General features: G+C 34.7%; 1 protein-coding gene and 1 long non-coding RNA gene across 2 annotated transcripts; both read right to left on the reverse strand.

Moving 5' to 3' along the window:
* Positions 1 to 5,018: 5,018 nt before the first annotated feature.
* On the reverse strand, positions 5,019 to 5,619 carry LOC130808691 (uncharacterized). The gene is made up of 3 exons (XR_009040720.1): positions 5,479 to 5,619; positions 5,204 to 5,386; positions 5,019 to 5,093 (listed from the first exon to the last, which is right to left on the reverse strand). It is a non-coding gene; the product is annotated as an uncharacterized LOC130808691 (long non-coding RNA).
* Positions 5,620 to 11,463: 5,844 nt separating this feature from the next.
* Positions 11,464 to 20,497, reverse strand: LOC130808720 (uncharacterized). The gene is made up of 3 exons (XM_057674188.1): positions 20,186 to 20,497; positions 15,009 to 15,270; positions 11,464 to 11,690 (listed from the first exon to the last, which is right to left on the reverse strand). Exons 2-3 carry the CDS (start codon positions 15,158 to 15,160, stop codon positions 11,606 to 11,608), a joined length of 237 nt encoding a protein of 78 aa, XP_057530171.1. The 5' UTR covers positions 15,161 to 15,270; positions 20,186 to 20,497; the 3' UTR covers positions 11,464 to 11,605.

A 20,497-nucleotide genomic window follows, 5' to 3' on the forward strand; every position in this document is an offset into this window, starting at 1 on the left:
ACTGGGCATGTGGTAGCCTGGAGCCATGGCCGGAGCCTCGCCCCGAGCCGTGAGCCATGACCCGTGGGCCGTGGGCTCACGCACGTGAGCCGAGGAAGGGAAGGCTCGATCCGTGAGCCGTGGGCATTGCTACGAGCTCAAGAACGATATGCTTGGCCCAAGTACGATGACAAATGGCCGGAGCCTCGCCCCGAGCCGTAAGCCGTGAGCCATAAGCCGTGGGCATTTTTATGATATGCTTGGCCCGAGTCAGCCGGGGGATCTTGAAAAATCCACCCTTCTAATCTAATGATACACACGCGCGCACGCGGCGCTAAGGCATTTAAGCACTTAAGCACTTAAGCACTTGAGCACCTTGAGCACTTGAGCACTTGAGCACCTATATGGATGGCTATAATGTGCGCTCTCAAGGTGCTATGGAGGTTTTTGGGTCATGCGGTACAAAAGACGCTATGGCCCAAGGGAAAGAAGGTGGTAGCATAAAGCCTCGCCACGAGCCATGAGCCGTGAGATTTACTACGAGCCCAAAAAGGGAAGGCTTGACCCGTGAGCCGTGGGCATTGCTACGAGCTCAAGAAGGATATATACTTGGCCGAGTACGATGGCCCAAGGGGAGAATGTGGTAGCCTTGAGCCATGGTCAATCAAGAACGAAAGTTGGGGGCTCGAAGACGATCAAATAACCATAAACGATGCCGACCATGGATCGGCAGATGTTACTTTTAGGATGCCGCCGACACCTAATGAGAAATCAAAGTTTTTGGGTTCCGAGGGGAGCTTGGTCGCAAGGCTGAAAATTAAAGGAATTGACGGAAGGGAATCACCAGGAGTGGAGGCTGCGGCTTAATTTGACTCAACACGGGGAAACTTACTAGGTCCAGACATAGTAAGGATTGACAGACTGAGAGCTCTTTCTTGATTCTATGTAGAGGTGTTCATTCCGGTGATCGTGTCGATTTCGGACGGGTGTCATTCGGTTCGGTTGTATTTCGAATCGGTTATTTTTCGGCTGCGTGTTACGACGGGTCATACTTGGGTCGAGTCGGTTAGTCACGGTTCGGTTGGAGATCGGTTATTCGAGCTATCGGGTTAGCTTCGGTTCGGTGTCGGTTGAAGTTCGTGTCGAGTGTCAATCGGTCTCGGGTTGTCATCGGTTACTAATTTGTTCAATTTTGTATAGAAAAAGCACATAAAATATGAGAATGATCCGAAAAAGACTGATTCAAATACTGAATCTGTGAAGAAAAATCCCCCTCTATCCACAAAAAAAATATTAAGAAAAAAACGAAAATAAAGGTAGAAAGAACTGGGTAAACTAGAAAAGTTTTGATTTTTAACTCATGTTCATCATCTATACAGGGAATTTTCATCATGTTTTTAGATAATAAGTCTATAATTACTTTTAGAAGAGAAAACCCATAAAGAAATAAATTTTTAAAATTTTATTTTTTTTTTACAAATTTTAAGCAAATATAGTAAAAGGCAAATGTTATATGTAGCCCTAAGGGCTACATATAACCATTAATGCTAATAAGATTCTTTTATATTCCCTATATAACCATTAAGGCAAATGGTATTGATTTTTTTTTTTTTTTCAATATAAGAGCAATTTATTACTTTAATTTTGTAGTGAACAACTCATCCAAATTATTAATAAACTTATCAAAGATTTCATTGAAATTAGTCCATGTACATTTATTATAGGAATTTGCTAATTTTTATACATAGCCCTTAGGGCTATATATAACAAAGTCCATAGTAAAATACAGAGCATAAATGAAAAAACCCATAAAAACTACTCCTCTATCCCATATAATTTGAAGCAAAGAGAAAGTAGTTTTTTTAAGAAAAATGGTAGATAATGGTAATAAACGAAGATAGAGAATGAATTGTGTAATTAAAATTAAAAGATAGTTAAAATGTAAGGATGAAATTAAAAGAAAGTGATGGACCATAGTCCAAAAATAGAAATGATGCAAATTAAATGAGACGGACCAAAATGAAAAATGCTGCGAATTAAATGGGATGGAGGGAGTATTCATTTTCATCTAATTGAAAAAAAAATTCTGGGTGAAAATCCCTACATATTTTCCACTAACTTCATTTTAACATTTTAATATTTCTTATGGTCCTCACATGTTTTCCACTAATTTTATAAAAATTGTATTTTATTAATCTCTATATTTTCTCACCAACTTTCTTTTAATATTTTTTTTAATATTTATGGTCTCCACTTTTTCTCCATCAAATTTATTATTCAATAAAATAATATATTCACTATTTAAAAGATTATAATTTTCTTGATTCTCGTAAACATTCCTTGTGGTAACTTTATTAAAAAAACGAAAGGAGTACTAGAGAAACCAAAGCATTGAACAAATTCACGCGTTAAGCAATAATGAATTAATTTCTCGCCTAAAACATGGCATAATCAATCAATATGTTCATTATACTAAATTTGATGTGTATATCTTTAATCTCTTTTTGTTATTTAATGACAATGATCTAATCCATTTTTTTAATTTATCTTTAATTTAAATGTCTTTTATCTTTCATATTATCAATACAATCATTACTGCAAACTATTATCTATTTAATATATTACTCCACTTCATACAAAGATTCTACTTTTCTTAATTTGTGTGAAAAACCCAATGTGGCCAAAAATAAAAGAACGGAGGGAGTAGGTTATAATTGAATAATTGATTGTGTGACAATATTTTTGCTAAATTAATTTAAAATTAAATTAGGTAAGTTCCATCCGGTTCCGTTCCGGTTCCACCCGGTTCCGGTTCCATTTGGAACCTGTCGCGAACGGTTCCGGTTCCGGTTCCGGTTCCGGGCGGTTCCAAACGGTTCCTTGGCGGTTCATGAGGCGGTTCCGGCGGTTCCAACTCACGGGACGGGCGGGTCGGACCATCGGTTCCATTTTTATTTTTTCTTTAAATATTTATATAATAAAAAAATACTATAATATCGCGGACGTACCTTTGATGATTACTTGATTATTAGCGAAATTCATTGCATGTCAAGTTGTCATCGTTATTGAAATATTTACTAAAAAGAATGAAAAAAATAAATTAATAAGAAACGAATCAATGATAATGTCGATAAAGATGATTAATAAAGATGGAGAAAATGGACTTGAACCTAGTACCCAAATGAATACTAAGCTGCCTACGTATCCCGAAGGAATCAAAGCCCACGTAGTTCTTTGTCATACCTTTTATTTATAGTTGTTGAATGTTGATTTATCGTTGTCGTTTGTCGGATTGATCCTATTCGTCTTCGTCGTCATCATGTGGTTGATTAGATGCTTCCGCTGACTCTCCTCCTGACGATGATGCAGATGTATCCATCATCATCCATGGATCATCATCGTCGTCTTGATCATCATCATTCCTTAGTCCTTGTGTTCGAATCTCCGCTTGATCCCAATCTTTCTTGCAAACACATATTTGAATACTATGTGGAGCAAGACGAGATCGTTTTTCGTCCAAAACTCTTCTACCTGCACTAAAAGCAGACTCCGACGCAATTGTTGACGCGGGAATTGCAAGGATATCCTTTGCAATTCTCGATAAAATGGGAAATTTAACAGATTTTTCTTTCCACCACTCCAAAATATCATAGATACTTTGGTCTATTTCAAAGTGGTGTTTAAGATAACTATCTAGTTCTAAATATGAGGTCGAGGAAGAAGAAGATGATCCTAGAAAACTATCATCTTGAGTCATTATGTTAGATATTACCGAATTATAGTAAGAGGGACGTGCCGAAACGCTAGCACGCCTAGACATATCGCGTTTCGGGTTATATACACTAGCGTAAAAATCATAGAGTTCTGCTAAATATTTTTTACATGTTCCTACATAATTATGTACATCAGTAGACGGGCGATCTAACGATTGATAATAAAATCCTATTACTTTAGTAAGGACCTCAGTTTTAAAACGTGGGTCCAAAATGGTTGCGATTCCATAAATATAAGGAAAATCGGTAAAATATGCTTGCCATTTTTCCATCATATCTGCAAGAATCGGCCTCAATTTTGGGTTAGTATCTTCATGTGTATATTTAAGGAGATGACAAAAAATAGTAATACATTCACTTATTACTAAGTGAACGTTCGGTTCATAAACATAAGAAAAAATCTTAGTCGCGTGGTCATACGCTTCTAATATGTTATGTACATCTATAGCTAATTCCCAAGTGTCATCAGCTATGAAACTATCTGTACACTCACTATATAGTTGTGTTATTACTGGACGATAAGCAATCGCCTTTCTTAATAAATCGTTGGTTGAGCCCCAACGTGTAGGAGTATCTAATGACCAATACACTTTTTTAAGTTGGTATTGGTCACATAATTGTTTATATCGTCTTTTTATTTTTCCGATCCTAAGCCATTTCACTATATCCCTAATTGGTTCTAATAAATCACTTAATTGTTTTATGCCTGCTTGGCAAGATAAGTTAATTATATGCGCACAACAACGTATGTGTAATAAGCTACCCCCAAGGATTAAACTAAAAGCAGGTTCGTTAAACAAAAGTTCTATACATTTAATGTTCGCGGTTGCATTATCAGTTGAACAACAAAATATTTTATCTAATAAGTTCCATTCTCTACATATCTCTACTAATCTATATTTTATGTTTTCACCGGTATGTCTTTCTGGCATTGTCTCAAAAACAATTATTCTTTTTTGCATAATCCAATTTCGATCTATCCAGTGTGCTGTTACACACATATAAGGTTCTAAATGTGGGGGAGCAGACCAAATGTGCGTCTTTTAAGAGTGCTCCTAGGGATTGCTCTATATTGTGGTTGCAAAGTTTTTCTATTGAGACGCTCGTATGCCCTACTTTCACCGTGGTTAAAAGGCAATTCATCACAAGTTACATACCTAGAAAATTCATCAATCATGTCATTACGATTGTATCTAAAAGGCATACCTGTGATGGGAATGTCCCATTGTGTCTGTCGGCTTCCACTTGTGGTCCCGCTCCCGCTCCCGCTTGCTGCATGAGTTTCTTTTGTGATTCCATGCTTCTTTGCCAAATATTTGTTAAAAGATCCCGTACCACCACCTAACACGTATTCACAAAACATAATAAATAAATGTTTATAAAATATGAATATATAATGTATCAATGTATTATGTATGTCAGTATGTATAAAAAACTTAAAAAGTATTTACCTCTGGCGAAACTGTATGAAACTAAGGGCTTTACTCCTTGACTTTCACAAATTTGACAAGTGCATAAGAAAATATCTGGATTCTCGGTTGGTTCTTTTGTGAAATACGACCACACATGTGAAACAGCTCTACCACTAGGAGGTGGCATTGCCGGAAAAGGTTGTCTTACTGGTTCATCTTCATCTAAATAAATAATTTAAAATTATAAAACTATAATTAAATAAATAAATAATTTAAAGTTTAATTAATTTGAAGAATAAAATTATAAAACTAACCGATAGTTTGGAAATTGACTCGTTTACCACGAGCTTGTCTTTGTTGTTGTTGTTCTCCTTGTTCTTCATGTGATCTTGTTGATGACTGTCGAGATATATTTATCCCAATTGGGGTCGTTGGTTCCTCTTCTTGTTCTTCTTCTTCTTCATCAATTTGTATTTCTCTTTCCATTTCTTCTGCATAATTATGTAACTCCGGGTCGTACCCTTCTGGATAATTATGTTCATAATTATAATTACTAATGGAAGGTGTTGTTGATACCGACGGAGTAGAAGTGACCTTTCTTTTAGACGAACTGGAACCTCCCAATGATTTTGCCACTTTAGTAACTTTTTTTGTGGCTTTTTTCAAAAATGAAGACATGATTGATAATATTGAAGTAATAATAGAAATATAGAATTAAGAAATAAATAAATAATTAATTATGTAACTAACTAAATTAAGAAATAATTAAAAGACTAATTATGTAATTAAGAGAATAATTGCGTAATTAAAGAATTAAGTAGAGAGAGTAGGAGAAGAGATGAGTTGTGAATGAAAATGATTGAAAGTGATGAGTATATATAGAGGAGAATGCAACGGCTAGTTAACGGTAAAAAACGGTCATATTTTGGCGAACCGGTTCCATGGAACCGGTGGGCCGGTTCAACCGGACCGGTCCCGGTTCCGGTTCCACGGAACCGTTGAGCCGGTTCAACCGGACCGGTTCCGGTTTCATGGAACCGTTGGACCGGTTCTCCCGGACCGGTTCCGGTTCCAAACCGCGGGTTTTTTACCCGGTTCACGATGGTTTTTTCCGGCGGTTTCACGGTTCCGGCAACTTTTTTTCCGGCGGTTTCACGGTTTCGCGGTTCGGGGCGGTTCGGAACCTGTCGCAAACGGTTCCGGTTCCGGATCCGGTTCCAAGCAGTTCGGGACCGGTTCGGTTCCGAGTAACCCGCCCCGTGGCCATGCCTAATCGCATATAATAATGATCGCATATAATAACTAAAACGGGTAGTTCTATAAGTTTTTCCACTTTAGAATACTTTTCATTTTTGGAAAGTTTTTTCCCATTTGTACCCCTCAAATACCCTCTTTGACCCTAAATAAATCTGTTTTAGCCCTTTGGATTCTTTTACTCCCCTTGGGAGCAACGTGTGTCATTTAATTTACTGAATATTCTGCTTCCTCTTCCAAAAGAAGTTGTTGCTTTCTCTCTCTTCTTTGAGTTTCTTCCATGGCTTTCTTAGCTTTTATCCCCTGTTCATTCCTCATTTTTACTCCATTTTTACTGCATTAAAATGTAGATCGGAATTTGGTCTTCATTTTGATGTTCGTTTTGTGAATTTTGGTTGAGTTTGATTTTTTCAAGCCCTCTGTTTTGCTTTCTTCTTCGACTTACATTGTTACTGTTTGAAGCTTTTGTTTGTCCATGAAAACCGTCGAATCTAAGAGTGATTCGACCATACCATCATACCTTTATGACGGTTTGTGTGACCGTGGAGAATTTTGTTCTTGTTCCATTAATGGGAGGTCACACTCTTATTCAAATGAAATTCTTAAATGGACTAAAAAAGATCTTGAGGCATATAAAAGGCCATGAAGGATGATGCTATATCTAGGTTTCGTGATTCTATCCCTTCTCCTAATGCTGAAGAAGAATTACCACAAAGTTTTCTTGAGTATTATTTGGAGTCTCCATCTCATGTTAATCCTTCAACTCCATCTAAGATTCATGAAGACCAAGTTAATTTGGTTGTCCCTGACACTCTTGAGGAAGTTATTGCTTCAAGGGGTAAAAAAAACCCTAAAAAACGCACGTGAATTATGTAAGGTTTTCTTGAATTTCCTTTTAATTGTACACTCATGATAAGTGCTGGTGATGTTTGCTGTTGGATTTGTTTGCTTTTGTGATGTTTGATGTTGGATTTGTTCTGAACCTTTTTGATTTCGTCTTATTTTTTTTGGAAGTCTGTTCTTGAAATTTTTTTTTAAACCCCTGTGATGTGTTTATGCAATTACTTGACTTAAAATCTAAAAAATTATCTATAATTACTTGGTTGAGTAGCAATTGTGTACAATCGACACATCATATGATATTTTTTTCATGTACCGTAATTTGCGTCATTTCTTGTTCAAATTTTAAAAAGCTGAGAGGTTCAAAGACGTCAATGATGAATCAGGGGGCAAAAAAATTGAAATGATCATTATATAATGACGTAAATACATATGCATGACCTTAAATTTCCATTTTGATGTTGATTTCATAATTAGTTGCTCCTAAATTTTATATAAACAATTTTGATGATGATAATAAATAAACTGAGGGGCTGTAATTTATAATCATCTTTGAGATTCTTCCACTGCTTCATGTAATTTATAAGTGACAACATTTCATGTAAAATGAGATGCCTCAACTCGTTTGTAAGCCTTGGTTTACGTTGATCTTGCTGTTCTATTTGTTGTGCATTAATTTCTTGTGGTTCATCGTCAGAATTGGAGCTAGACTGTGAATCGTATGCATTTGATCCAAAATACCAAGCCCCCTGTAGCTCATCGTCATTATTTGAAGCCATTACAAGGCTAATGATGCAAATGAGGTTGCTGGACAGTTGTTTTTGGTACTGTGAGGCTGCTGTTTGGGTTAATATCGTGGTTGGACAGTGTTATTTTGGTTCTTTGAAGCTGCTATTCTATTACTGTTTTGATTTTGATGCTTGAAGCCTTAAATCAGCAGCTTAAATAAGATGATTAGGAATTTGTAAGGTCATTTTTTTGGAGATTGTACTTGTAATTATTCATTTTAGTAATCCATGTATTTCTAATTTGGCCAATGCAAGGCCAAATTTTGCTGTTTTGGATGGCTGTTATTATGTACTTGGTCCATGTAATTGTAATTATTTCCTCCTTTTTTTTTAGAACCAAAAATGTAAACTTTCCCAATTTGGAAAGTGGTTACTTTCCCTCCATGTAATTTCTCTCTCTATAATAAAATCAGATTTTTTTTTGATTATTTAATTATATCTACAATTATTTGTTCTCTCATTATTCCAATACAATCATTACTTCCCACTATTATATAATTAAAATAATACCCACTACCACCAAAGATTCTCTTTTTCTTAATCTTTGTGAAATACCCAAATAGGAAGATCAAATAGGAACGGAGGGAGTACTATTTAATTCATTTTTGATTTTAAAAATACTATTTTATAAATTATGTATGAAATTAAACAATGTTATTTTGATATTATTTTCTACTAACTAAGCATAACAAACTATGTTAAAAATAAATTCTAATATTAATAAATTATTTGAACATATATTACAATATTAAATTATTTGAAACATGTTAAATGATGATAACATTTATGTACAAAAAATAATTTAAATAATTATACAAATATAAAATTAAAAATAGCTTGTTTTGTATGAGACTATCTGAATGTTAAGACGGATCCATGTAATTATTTTACTTATCTTATTGATCACAATAAGATTGTAATTGACATTTTTTTGTGAATAAAAAAACATTTAAAGTAATTGTGTATAAATAAATAATAAAAGAAATTTAGAGTATAAACTTAATGCAAATGTCAGATGATTGCAAAAATAAAGTTGTTTGCTTTGCAAATGCAAATATTCTTTTACATATTTGTTTGACCATCAATCTTCATTCATCATTTTATTTCTGCTCTTACCTCTAGATACATTATATAGATTATTGAAAGGTTGATTGCATTAACCAATTCCAATAGTGCATTTACATATTTTGATTAAATAAATCAATTCCAATGCATTTAGGCATTGTTGAGAAAATTAACCAATTTCAATGTATTGATTATGATAATATATTTATTAGGATAATCAATATTAATCAATACCAATGGAAAACTCAATTCCATTATAGAATAGGATGACATCATCATCCTATATTAGAGGGAAATCTTTACTCCAAAAGGTGACACCTCATAAGTTTAGGGGTATGATGATGTCAGCGTCTTTTATTTTAGTTATAGGTATAGATGTTTAAAAAACAAACTAAAATGTTGCTTAAACTCCTCAAAATAACATCCTATCATCCTCCATTTTTTGTTCATCCGTCATTAATGGTTGTTTCATTAATGGAGTTTGTTATTTGTAAATGCAACATGTAAATGCAACAAGCCAAAAAAAATTGAATGAGGAAAAAGAAAATTAAAACTCAAATTAATAAAAATGGGTTAAATGTTAAGGGATAGAATTAAATGAGAAAAAATAAAACTCAAAGCTTTAATGTGCAACATGAAAGAGGAAAGAGAATGGGTTAAATAGTAAGGGAAGAAAGAATTAAGTGAGAAAAAAATTTTAAACTCAAAAAAAAAAAATTAAAACCAAAAGCATGAAAGTCAAAGGTAAAAAGTATGATCCAGTTAAAATTCTACGGAATCGATCAGTTGGTTTGAATAATGGTCAAAAGGAAACTTTAAAGGCTGTAATTCGCAAAAAAGAATTTTAAAAAAACATAAAGGTTATAATTTGCAAAAACATCAAACATTAAGGATGTAATTCGCAATTAATTTTAATTATAAATTTTAAATACTCATAAAAGAACTGAAAAGTAACAAGTTTTTTTTCCTAATCAATTTAAAGCTAAATTAGCTAAGTATTTAAAAAAATTTATTACATTAATTCTTTAAATTAGTTGTTTAAAAAAAATTTATACATGAGTAAAGAATTATTTTTTCAACTAAATTGATTTAAATTATCACTATAATAAAGTAAAATTAAAAATAAATATTTACAATACTTTAAAATTTAAGTTGTATAAATCGTTGAACGAACACAATCCACGAACATAATTCGTGCAATGCACCTATACTAGTATTTTATAATTGAATTAATTTATTGGATGATTGTAGCAATCTAAATAAGACAACAAGGAGTAACAAAATCTCAATCAGTTGAAACGAAAAACGAAAGATTGAAAAAAATGAGATTATTTGTCTACTTAATTCCAAATATAAGATTGGGGAAAACTTATGTCCCAAAATAAGCTTCCGTACATCCAATCCTAGCTTCGGGTAGAGTCGCTGTTAGTAACAGTGAAAGTGAAAAAAAAAAATTAAAAGCCCAAAGTCGCTGTTACTAACAGCGACTTAAAAAAAAAAAAAATTCTTTTTTTTTAAGTCGCTGTTAGTAACAGCGACTTTGGACTTTTAATTTTTTTTTTTTTTTGTCTGGTTTGATAAAGCGACATTCCTGGATAGAGAAATGCATTCTTCTGGGAACAAACTATAACAGAGAAATTTGCATTGCCAGCGGCCAAAATAAAGTATTACATGGAGATAGAGTGCACACCATTAGTTTTTATTGAGTTTGCATATGGTCCAGTTGAACATTGATTCGGGATGTTTAACTCCATGACAGTTAGGATTTCATCATCTTCTGAACGCTTGTATTGTATGGGACGATGTCGCATATCCTCCCTGTAAACTAATGACGAATATCTAAATAACAGAGATTATACAAAGCATAGTAGGCTGGTCCATCATTTCTAAAGTGTATCTACCCTCTTAAAGAGTTTTGATAACAACATCAATAGAATATGTGAGTAATGCCAAAATCGCACAATCAAATAGATATCTGTAAAGCTTGTGCAAGACCATCATTTCTAAAGTGTATCCAACCTTTATAAAAGGTGGAATTGTTTTAATCCATAAATTTAAAAAAAAAAAAAATTTTTTTTTTTAAGTCGGCCGTTAGTAACAGCGACTTTGGGCTTTTAATTTTTTATTTTTTTTTAGGTCGCTGTTACTAACAGCGACTTTGGGCTTTTAATTTTTTTTTTTTTTTCACTTTCGCTGTTACTAACAGCGACTCTACCCGAAGCTAGGATTGGATGTACGGAAGCTTATTTTGGGACATAAGTTTTCCCCAATCTTATATTTGGAATTAAATAGATAAATAATATCATTTTTTTTCAACTTTTCACGAAAAACTATAATTCATAGAAACCAAACTATAATTTCATTGTTTTCTATTATTTCAAAAACATAGCTTCAACTGAAACCAAAATCGGTAAAGATGGTAAAATCTATTGTTTCTCCGTTTAGATGATAATCTTCAGATGAACTCAAAACTTGAACTAATTTCCAAATGTGACTACTTGTCTGAGGTGTCTCCCTTTGTCCCGTCCTTTTTAGGAAGCTCTGACTCTAGCTCTTTGGGTTTCGCCTTTTCAGCAGACCTGAAACAATTGTGAATTGTAGATCAAGAGCAAGCATATGTAAATGTATGTATTGCGGGTTATATAAGTGTTCATAAAAAGCACTACAAGAAGTCCAAATAAAATCAGTGTTTCCATAGATTACCGATACACTAACTACATAGCTCTAACTGATTGTTACTCGGACTCTTACACTATGTTTGGATGGAAGGAAATGGAGGGAAAAGAAGAAAAAGGATTTAAAGGGCTGAGAGATCCCTTGTTTAGATAACAAAATGAGAGGAAAGGTATTTGGAAGGGAGGGATTTAAAGGGATTGGATGGATGATTTTTGTTAAAGGTATCAATCTATCCAAAGTTTCCTTTCCCTTCTCTTCCCTCCTAAACAAACAAGAATAACCTCCCTTCTATATCTCTTCCCTTTCCCTCCCTTCCCGTCTCCTTCCTTTCCTTTCTTTTCCCTCCGAAGTTGTTATCTAAACAGTGTTAATTTCGCCAAAGTACTAAAGTGGGGAGGGGGTTTGTTGCAGTAATCATCAACAAATATTTTCAAATAAAGCGTAGATGTAGTAAGACCTACATGTAAGAATATGACTACTACATCAACTGGTAATTTCACATAAGACACTACTATTTTGTAGTTAAGTACTCCCACAATCCTTTTGAATTTGTTTGATTCCTTTTCCAATGTGACAGCAATCAAAGAGAGCAAAGTGTTGTATCCACAATTTTCAGAAAAGAGAAATTGAGAGTCCATAAGAGAACAGTTGTGGTCAAGGTTAAGATATGTGGCGATGGCTGGTGACAGGCTGCTGGTGGTGTTGTCAATACTTAAATGCTTATATAGCTGACGACTTGACGGAAGACAATGAGATAATCATAGAATTTCAAAAAACATGACAGATGATGACATGGTAGTCTTTGACTACGCATTTTAGACTTTCATGAAATTATATCTTTAGAATATGATGTTGAATGGAGTTGGGATAAATTTAATGAATCTTGTTCCTGGTTTCAGTTGCCTTTGAACGAAGTTCTGCTTTCTATTTTCCATTTTATTCGTGATAATTTTTTCCCATATCCTTAACATGGACGGTTGGGAAATTGGGAATTTTACTTATATATAACCATTTTGTGTCTCTATACGGTGGTTAGATTTGCTATTCTGGAATCGAAATCATGGTCCCCTATCATGAATTCTAATTCAAAAGTCGTCATTCAGAATTCCACAACTGAAATGATACAACAGCTTCCTATCACTACCTAAATTGCTTCTTCTACAGCTGAGGACTTGATCCAAGCATGCTAGAATCAAGACCAGCCACTTATGCTACTAACACTACCACTACTGATGTTGCTGAGGCTGTTGAAGCATGTGTATGAGAGAAACAAGGAGCAAAGGCAACAACTGCCCATGGCCCAAGCAACACAGGCCCCAGGACACTACTGATTGTGGCGAACTAAGGCAAAGTAAGGTGTGCAAACACAGCCCAAGATAAAAGCCATCAGCTTAGCATTTAGCCTACATCAGAAGTTAGTTAGGACAGTTAGTTATAAATAACTAACTAGTTTATTGTTAATAGGCAATACGCCACGTACAGTAAAGCAGTTAGAGAGGAAGCCCATACAAAGACTACTCCTCTTCTTTGTAAAGAATTTGGTCATTTTATGCTTCAATCAAACAAGAAGAAATTCAGTTTAAAAGAATTTTTCTAAGGGGAACTGCAGGGGTATTTCCTAACCTGTGTGTGTTCTTGTGAGTGAAGCAAGAATAGGTATACAACATGTTCCACAAGAATTAAGAGAGTGAATCTTAATTAGTGTGAGGAAAGAGCTTTCTGATTGAGGAAGATCAAAACGTTCTTATCCAAGAAATAGACCAACATATTTATAATCCAAATTGAACCGAACCGAATTTTAAAATTCCAATCCAAATTGAACTGAATAGACCGAATTGCACCGATTTGTATATTTTGCACCGAAAATGAAATTTGCATGTATTGTTTAAAACTTCTTCTTTCTAAAGCTCTTAAATAAATATTAATAATTTTAGGGTTTTTAATTTGAACAAGTAAAAAACTTTTAACAAAAATCTAAAAATAAGGGCAAAAATTCAAACAAATCAAGTGGAAGATATAACATGCCTTTAACATCTCGATTTTTTCGGTTTTTCGGTTTTGTTAGACCCTAGACCGAATCCAAACCGTACACTGAATTATAATTAAAATTCAGTCCAAACCAAACCAAATTTAAAATATAGTCAAACCAAATTACTTATTCGATTTGGTTTGGTTCACTTACACCCCTAGTGGTGTTGCTCCCTTAGCAATCTTGTTGAACCAGGACATTTTTGGACTCAGTTTTTTGACTTTGACACTAATAGGAAAGAAAGACAACCATTTTAGAGCTACTATAATAGAAAGTGATAGTAGAAGTATTCTGCAAAGGGTCATTTCCCACACATAGCATGCCCTGGCTGTCTACTCTCAAGTCTCAACGTCTCCACAAAGGTTTCCTAATCATATTCCTATTAACGATCATTCTCAACCTTCAATTTTCTTAAAAAGTTCACTAGGCTTAGGTACACATATTGTCACAAATCACAGTTTCCTCAACATCTGCTGGAATACCCACATATTAATAAACAGAAAACTCAATAACTCAATTCTATTCTAACACAAGAAACGGACTAAAATTGTTTCGGCTTCATCTGTTTAGCTAAGAAGTTGTCATATTAACACATTGGCTTTCCAAGTAACTCCCTACTAAGCACTGTTTTGGAGGCTGGATGTGCGCACCTTAACCATGTAAGTAATAACAAAAAAGTTGATTCCAATACATATCGACAACTTCAAAAAAATACAAATATGCAAATAATTCATATGAATCATTATTCTATACTTCATTATAATTGAAAACCAAACAGGTCTAAATCTTTAGTTCTATCAACAACATACATGTACCAACGATATTAAAAGCAAACCGAAAAAGAAATCCACAAACGAATCATCATATTCCAATAAAGTCAATCTTTCTAATATCAATACAAGACTAATGCTCGTATTGCTTCCTTAAAAATGATGGATAAAGATATAATTAACCCTCATCAATACTTTCCTCCACTAAAAACTATGTTCAACTTCAAATTCATATTACTTCTCCATCCTAAACTGCATTTAATTTCCTTATCGCTAATTATTATCTTTGAAACTCTCCCTTATACAACAGATAGGCAAAATAAAAATGGAATCATAAAATTGACAGCATGTAGAAATAGGACTACAACATATGCACAAATTAAACCCATAATCTGAAATCACTGAAAAAGGGAGAAAATTACTTGGAGGCGGCAGTAGATTCTTCTTCAAGCCAATTACGAATGTGACGAACATTACGTCGAAAAATAGCAGCAGATTGTTTAACGTCACTTCTGGCAAGGAGGACTACAGCGGTAACCGCAGCTACTGTCACCATAAAATTCGTCAATCCCATCTCCCCTTTCTATTTTCTCCCTTAAATCCTTTGTGCTTTGCTAGTTTGTTGGTTGTAATAATCACTTAGAACTTGAAAGTGGCGGATCCAGAAAAAAATCAAGTGTTGTCCTGATTCACACATTAATCAAAAGGAATAAACTCCTCGCACAAAGAACCATGCTTGTTTGTTGCCAATATTAAAATTAGGGATTTCTAATACATTGCAATTGGTTCATTTAGCTCATGTCAAAGTTTTACTCTAATTATTTTTAGTAAGCCATAAAGTATTAGTCACAGGCTTTAACTTGACTCAAATTGTACAATTTAAAGCCAAAATGGAGTGGAGATGTGTCGTCACAAAATCAAGTTTCTCTCTTTCAATAGCACCCATGGACCATCCTATTCACACAAGAACTCCACTCATCCCAAACAATGAAAAAGATAAGTGCCAAAGAGAAAAAAAAAATTATGGGAAAAATCATTCAAACAATTATTCAAGTTTAAGAATCATAACAAGCAGAAATTGAATCAAAAAATTACCCACGAATTGCCAAGGCGGATCCAGACTTCAACGCTCTAGGGGCACCAATATATGAAAGAAATTTTATAAATTTGATCTTTATTTTGTTAATTACGGTTTAAATTCTTTTTTTTTATTTTCTCAGTAGATTAACTCTGTATTAATTTAATTATAAAGTCACAATTAAAAAAAGAAAATGAAGGGAGAAAGAAATGGAGTAAATCAGGAAACCTTTGATTTTTAACTCACGTTCATCATCTATACATAGTAAAATAATTGCTTTTAGAAGTGTAACACCCCTGAATTTCCAACCACTTGTATGAACCAAAACCATAAAGGACGGGAGGAAATTTGGGTGTTACATAAAAAGAAAAAGGAAAAGAATTTAGATAAACATTAAACATTAACTTTAAATAAGGTGAGTGGAAATTTCGATAGCATCTCTACTAAAACTCAAACATGGGGAAGAGCGATTAGCACAATAAAAACATTAAACTAGTCTAAGGCATCATTGCCTTTAAAATCTCACACCACGGCGGGATGATGAATCGCCGGCTTCTCAAATCGACATGCCAAGCATGATCGTGGTTCCAATGTCAACGCGTGCATTTTAAAAATGACTTAACTCTTTAAAACCATACAACGCTATAAACTACGCAGCGGAGATACGAATATACAAAGGAGGACACAAGGCCTCATAACAAACCGTATACAACCAAAGTCTACAAAAGATAAATAAGGACTACAAAATCAAAAGATAACGGTATGACACAGGTTATGCTTCGCCCTCATCACTCTCCCTCAATGCAATGCAATGCAATGCAAAAGAAGCTCCAATACCTGCTACGTCTGTCTATGATCCTCCTGCTGCTCGACATCAGACCAAAGGCCAATGTGTCAGATACCAAGTTAGCCATCATTCAAGGACTATCAAGTAACAACCGATTTGTACTAAGTACTCATAATAGACCTTAATTTTAAAAGGCGCAAGACGCACCAAGCCGCAAAAAGTCCTTTTTCATATGCGCAAGGTGAAGGCGTGGGCATTTTGTATGCGAGGCGCACAATTTCGCTAAAAAGCTCGTAAATCAATTTTGAAACATAATTAATTTTTAAAAGCTAAAACAAAATTCACATTATAATAACATATAAGTAAGCTAAACACTACTTTAGCACATAAGGTCATACGATAACTCAATAAGTCGATAGCATAGTCTTGGTTAACAAAATAAGAAAAACTAAAACAAAGACATAAGAAAAGAAAGAAAACAGTGGTTTTTGATGCTTATGTTATACAAAGTCATCAAACAATCAAACATAAATACAAACACGTACACGTCATCAACTAGCATTACATATAATAAGGCCAACTACTAGATAACATTATGTTATACAACTGTATAAATATGATTTCGTAAAACACAAGGCATATCTAGTAACTATTTATCATCCATCTATTTTCTTGATCTCAATTCTTCTTTTCCAACACGAACCATGTGTTCATGGGTAGGGGTGAAACTTATTCGGATTAAAACCGCAATCCAAAACAACCAAACCGAATAACAAATATGGTTTGGTGATTTTTTAAATTTGGTTTGGATTAGGTTTGTAAATTTAAAAACCGAAATAATTAGGTTTGGATTAGGTTTGGAATTTTTAAAAACCAAAAATCGCATTACTAGACCGAACACCGAAATATTAAGGGTAAGACCGTAATTTTAAAACCTAAAACAAAAACCTTTATTACCAAATACCAAGTTACCAACACAGGTTGTGTAATAATATATGATTATTACCAAATACCAACAATTATCATATAATACCAACACAGGCACAGCAAAGCAAATTCCTGAAAGCAAATTATCATATAATAGTTATTCGGTTAAAAAAAATTCAGTCTGGCGGTTCGGTTCGGTCTACACATATAAAATGCGGTTCGGTTCGGTTCGGTCTAGAAACTAATTTGGTTTGGTGTTGGTCTGAAAATATGGAGACCGAATAAAATATGGTTCGATTTGGTTTAGATGAAAGTCCAAACCGTAGACCGAACTTTCACCCCTATTCATGGGTGGAATGTATATCTTGACACTCCTCTTCTCAAAATCATAACATCTCTATAAGACACGTATGATATCACTTAACTAAGGGCGTTAACAGAATACCTAACGCCTCATGATAAAGCATGGCTCTACGATGCTTGTCTACCTTAAAGTAAGTGTGATCGTAGTATATCCTTGGGATTTTTAACTCCCATGAGGTAACTCAACTTAGGCATAATCTTTCTATAAAGGAAAACCCTTGGGGTTCGCAAGACCCACGGAGCACCTTTCACTAGCAGAAACTATTCTATCAATGAAGACCTTGGGGTTTGCAAGACCCACGACTATCTCAACTATAAACCTTCTATCAATGAATAAACTTTCTCTCAATGAGAACCTTGGGGATTGCAAGACCCACCAGTAACTCAAATATATTCTTGCTATCAATGAGAACCATGGGGTTTGCAAGACCCACCGGTAACTCACATATACTCTTGCTATCAATGAGAACCATGGGGTTCGCAAGACCCACCGGTAACTCAGACATACTCTTGCCATCAATGAGAACCATGGGGTTTGCAAGACTCACCGGTAACTCACATATACTCTTGCTATCAATGAGAACCATGGGGTTTGCAAGACCCACCGGTAACTCATACATACTCTTGCCATCAATGAGAACCATGGGGTTTGCAAGACCCCCGGTAACTCACATATACTCTTGCTATCAATGAGAACCATGGGGTTTGCAAGACCCACCGATAACTCAAACATACTCTTACCATCAATGAGAACCATGGGGTTTGCAAGACCCACCGGTAACTCACATATACTCTTGCTATCAATGAGAACCATGGGGTTTGCAAGACCCAACGATAACTCAAACATACTCTTGCCATCAATGAGAACCATGGGGTTTGCAAGACCCACCGGTAACTCACATATACTCTTGCTATCAATGAGAACCATAGGGTTTGCAAGACCCACAGGTAACTCACATATACTCTTGCTATCAATGAGAACCATGGGGTTTGCAAGACCCACCGGTAACTCAAACATACTCTTGCCATCAATGAGAACCATGGGGTTTGCAAGACCCACCGGTAACTCAAACATACTCTTGCTATCAATGAGAATCATGGGGTTTACAAGACCCACCAGTAACTCAAATATAAACTTAAACTCATATATAAAGGAACCATTCTGACTCCAAGTAAACATAATGAAATTCTATCAATAAGGGAATTGTTCTCAACTTCTAGTATTATCTTCGTCCTATGCATCTATTCCATTCTAAGTTCGAGAGATTCGCAAATCGAAAGCTATTCATGTATAAAATTTACTTGCTAGTACTTCACACTTCTAACACGATGCATCTAATCAGAACTATCGATAATATTTTAAGCAATAGCATATAGTAGTTAGTTACTACGTGTGCGTACCTGTAAGCGTCACTGCACGACCAAAAGTCACAAAAATCACCCAATTAAAGTTCTACCTTCCTCTTATGAAATGGGCATCAATAGAGTTAGGAATTGAACTAATAAGTCTCCTTAACTACTTTGTCATACCAACTAAATACCAAAGTAACCGCTATCACCCATTCAACATGAGTTTCCGATTACTCTAGCAAGCACACAACTCATTCAATACAAGTCAAAATCATTAACTCAACACAACATAAGTCTTTCCATCAATTTAAAGTAGAAATATGTGTGAATCATTTCTTTACATTAACTAATTTTGAGCATGCCGGCTCGTGTTACCCAAAAATAACTGAGCACAACTAAATCTTACAATTTTAATATAACATTAATATAACAATAAGGCAAATCTTAGAGTTATCGTATCAGGATATCATTTGTTACATTATCCAAAGCTAGAAAGAAGTTTAGTCAAAACAACACGACAAATAACTTTAGCAACCATCGACGATAAGTTGACATTATGCTCTTTGTTTACTAATATCATGTATCTATAACTTCAATAACAGCCTAATAAGGGCATTTGTAATTCACAACAATCAAATCACAACAATTAGTAACTATTATTCCCAATTTAATCAATCAAAATCACTTTCATAGTCATCTAACATCATCACCATTACTAATTATTCACAACAATAACCAATCGACCAAATCTTATAACAACTTTTAAAGTTATTTAATCAATCATCACCAAAATATAGTATAAAACACACATCATTAGTAATTTCATCTCTAAATCCAAGCCCTAATCATTTCGATTTCAAAGATAACATATTTAATTACTAACCATACTAAGATTCAAAGAAACTAATACAAAATCAACATACAACCCATAATTTCAAATCACACTTCATACCCTAAGTCATAAAAATGTTCAATTCATCAATCAAACAAAAAGATTCAATAAAAGTAACACAAAACCAACACCAAACTCATAAACTTAATAAAATCCCAATTAGAACTAGAGAATTAATTAGAGAATAAAAGAGATGGCTTACTAAGATGAAACAAGAGAAGGGTGAAGAAGGAAGGAGTTGGTATGGCGGTGTTGGGCTGCTGCTGCCGGGAAAACCAGCACGAAGGTGGCTGCCGCTGCTTGGAGACACACGCTGCTGCAGGGGGAGGAAGAGAACAAAGCAGCCACTGCTGCTGGGTGCCGTGAGGGAGGAAGGCGGGGCTTCTCACCGGTGGCTTCTCACCGGTGGAGGAAGAATATGTGGCTCGTGGTGGTGGTGTGCCGCAGTGGAGGGATGAGAAAAGGGAAGAGGAGAGGAGAGGGAAAGGGGAGGCGTGTTTGTCTTGAGGGAGGT

This window comes from Amaranthus tricolor, chromosome 3, assembly GCF_026212465.1.
Source record: "Amaranthus tricolor cultivar Red isolate AtriRed21 chromosome 3, ASM2621246v1, whole genome shotgun sequence".
Lineage (NCBI taxonomy): Eukaryota > Viridiplantae > Streptophyta > Magnoliopsida > Caryophyllales > Amaranthaceae > Amaranthus > Amaranthus tricolor.

What these genes read in the sequence shown, in the direction of transcription:
- LOC130808720 (XM_057674188.1), bottom strand. Translation starts at nt 15,160, where the DNA reads ATGGGATTGACGAATTTTATGGTGACAGTAGCTGCGGTTACCGCTGTA. An exon ending in GAATCTACTGCCGCCTCCAA is followed by an intron (nt 11,691 to 15,008) that starts GTAATTTTCTCC and finishes CAATTGTTTCAG; the next exon opens with GTCTGCTGAAAAGGCGAAAC.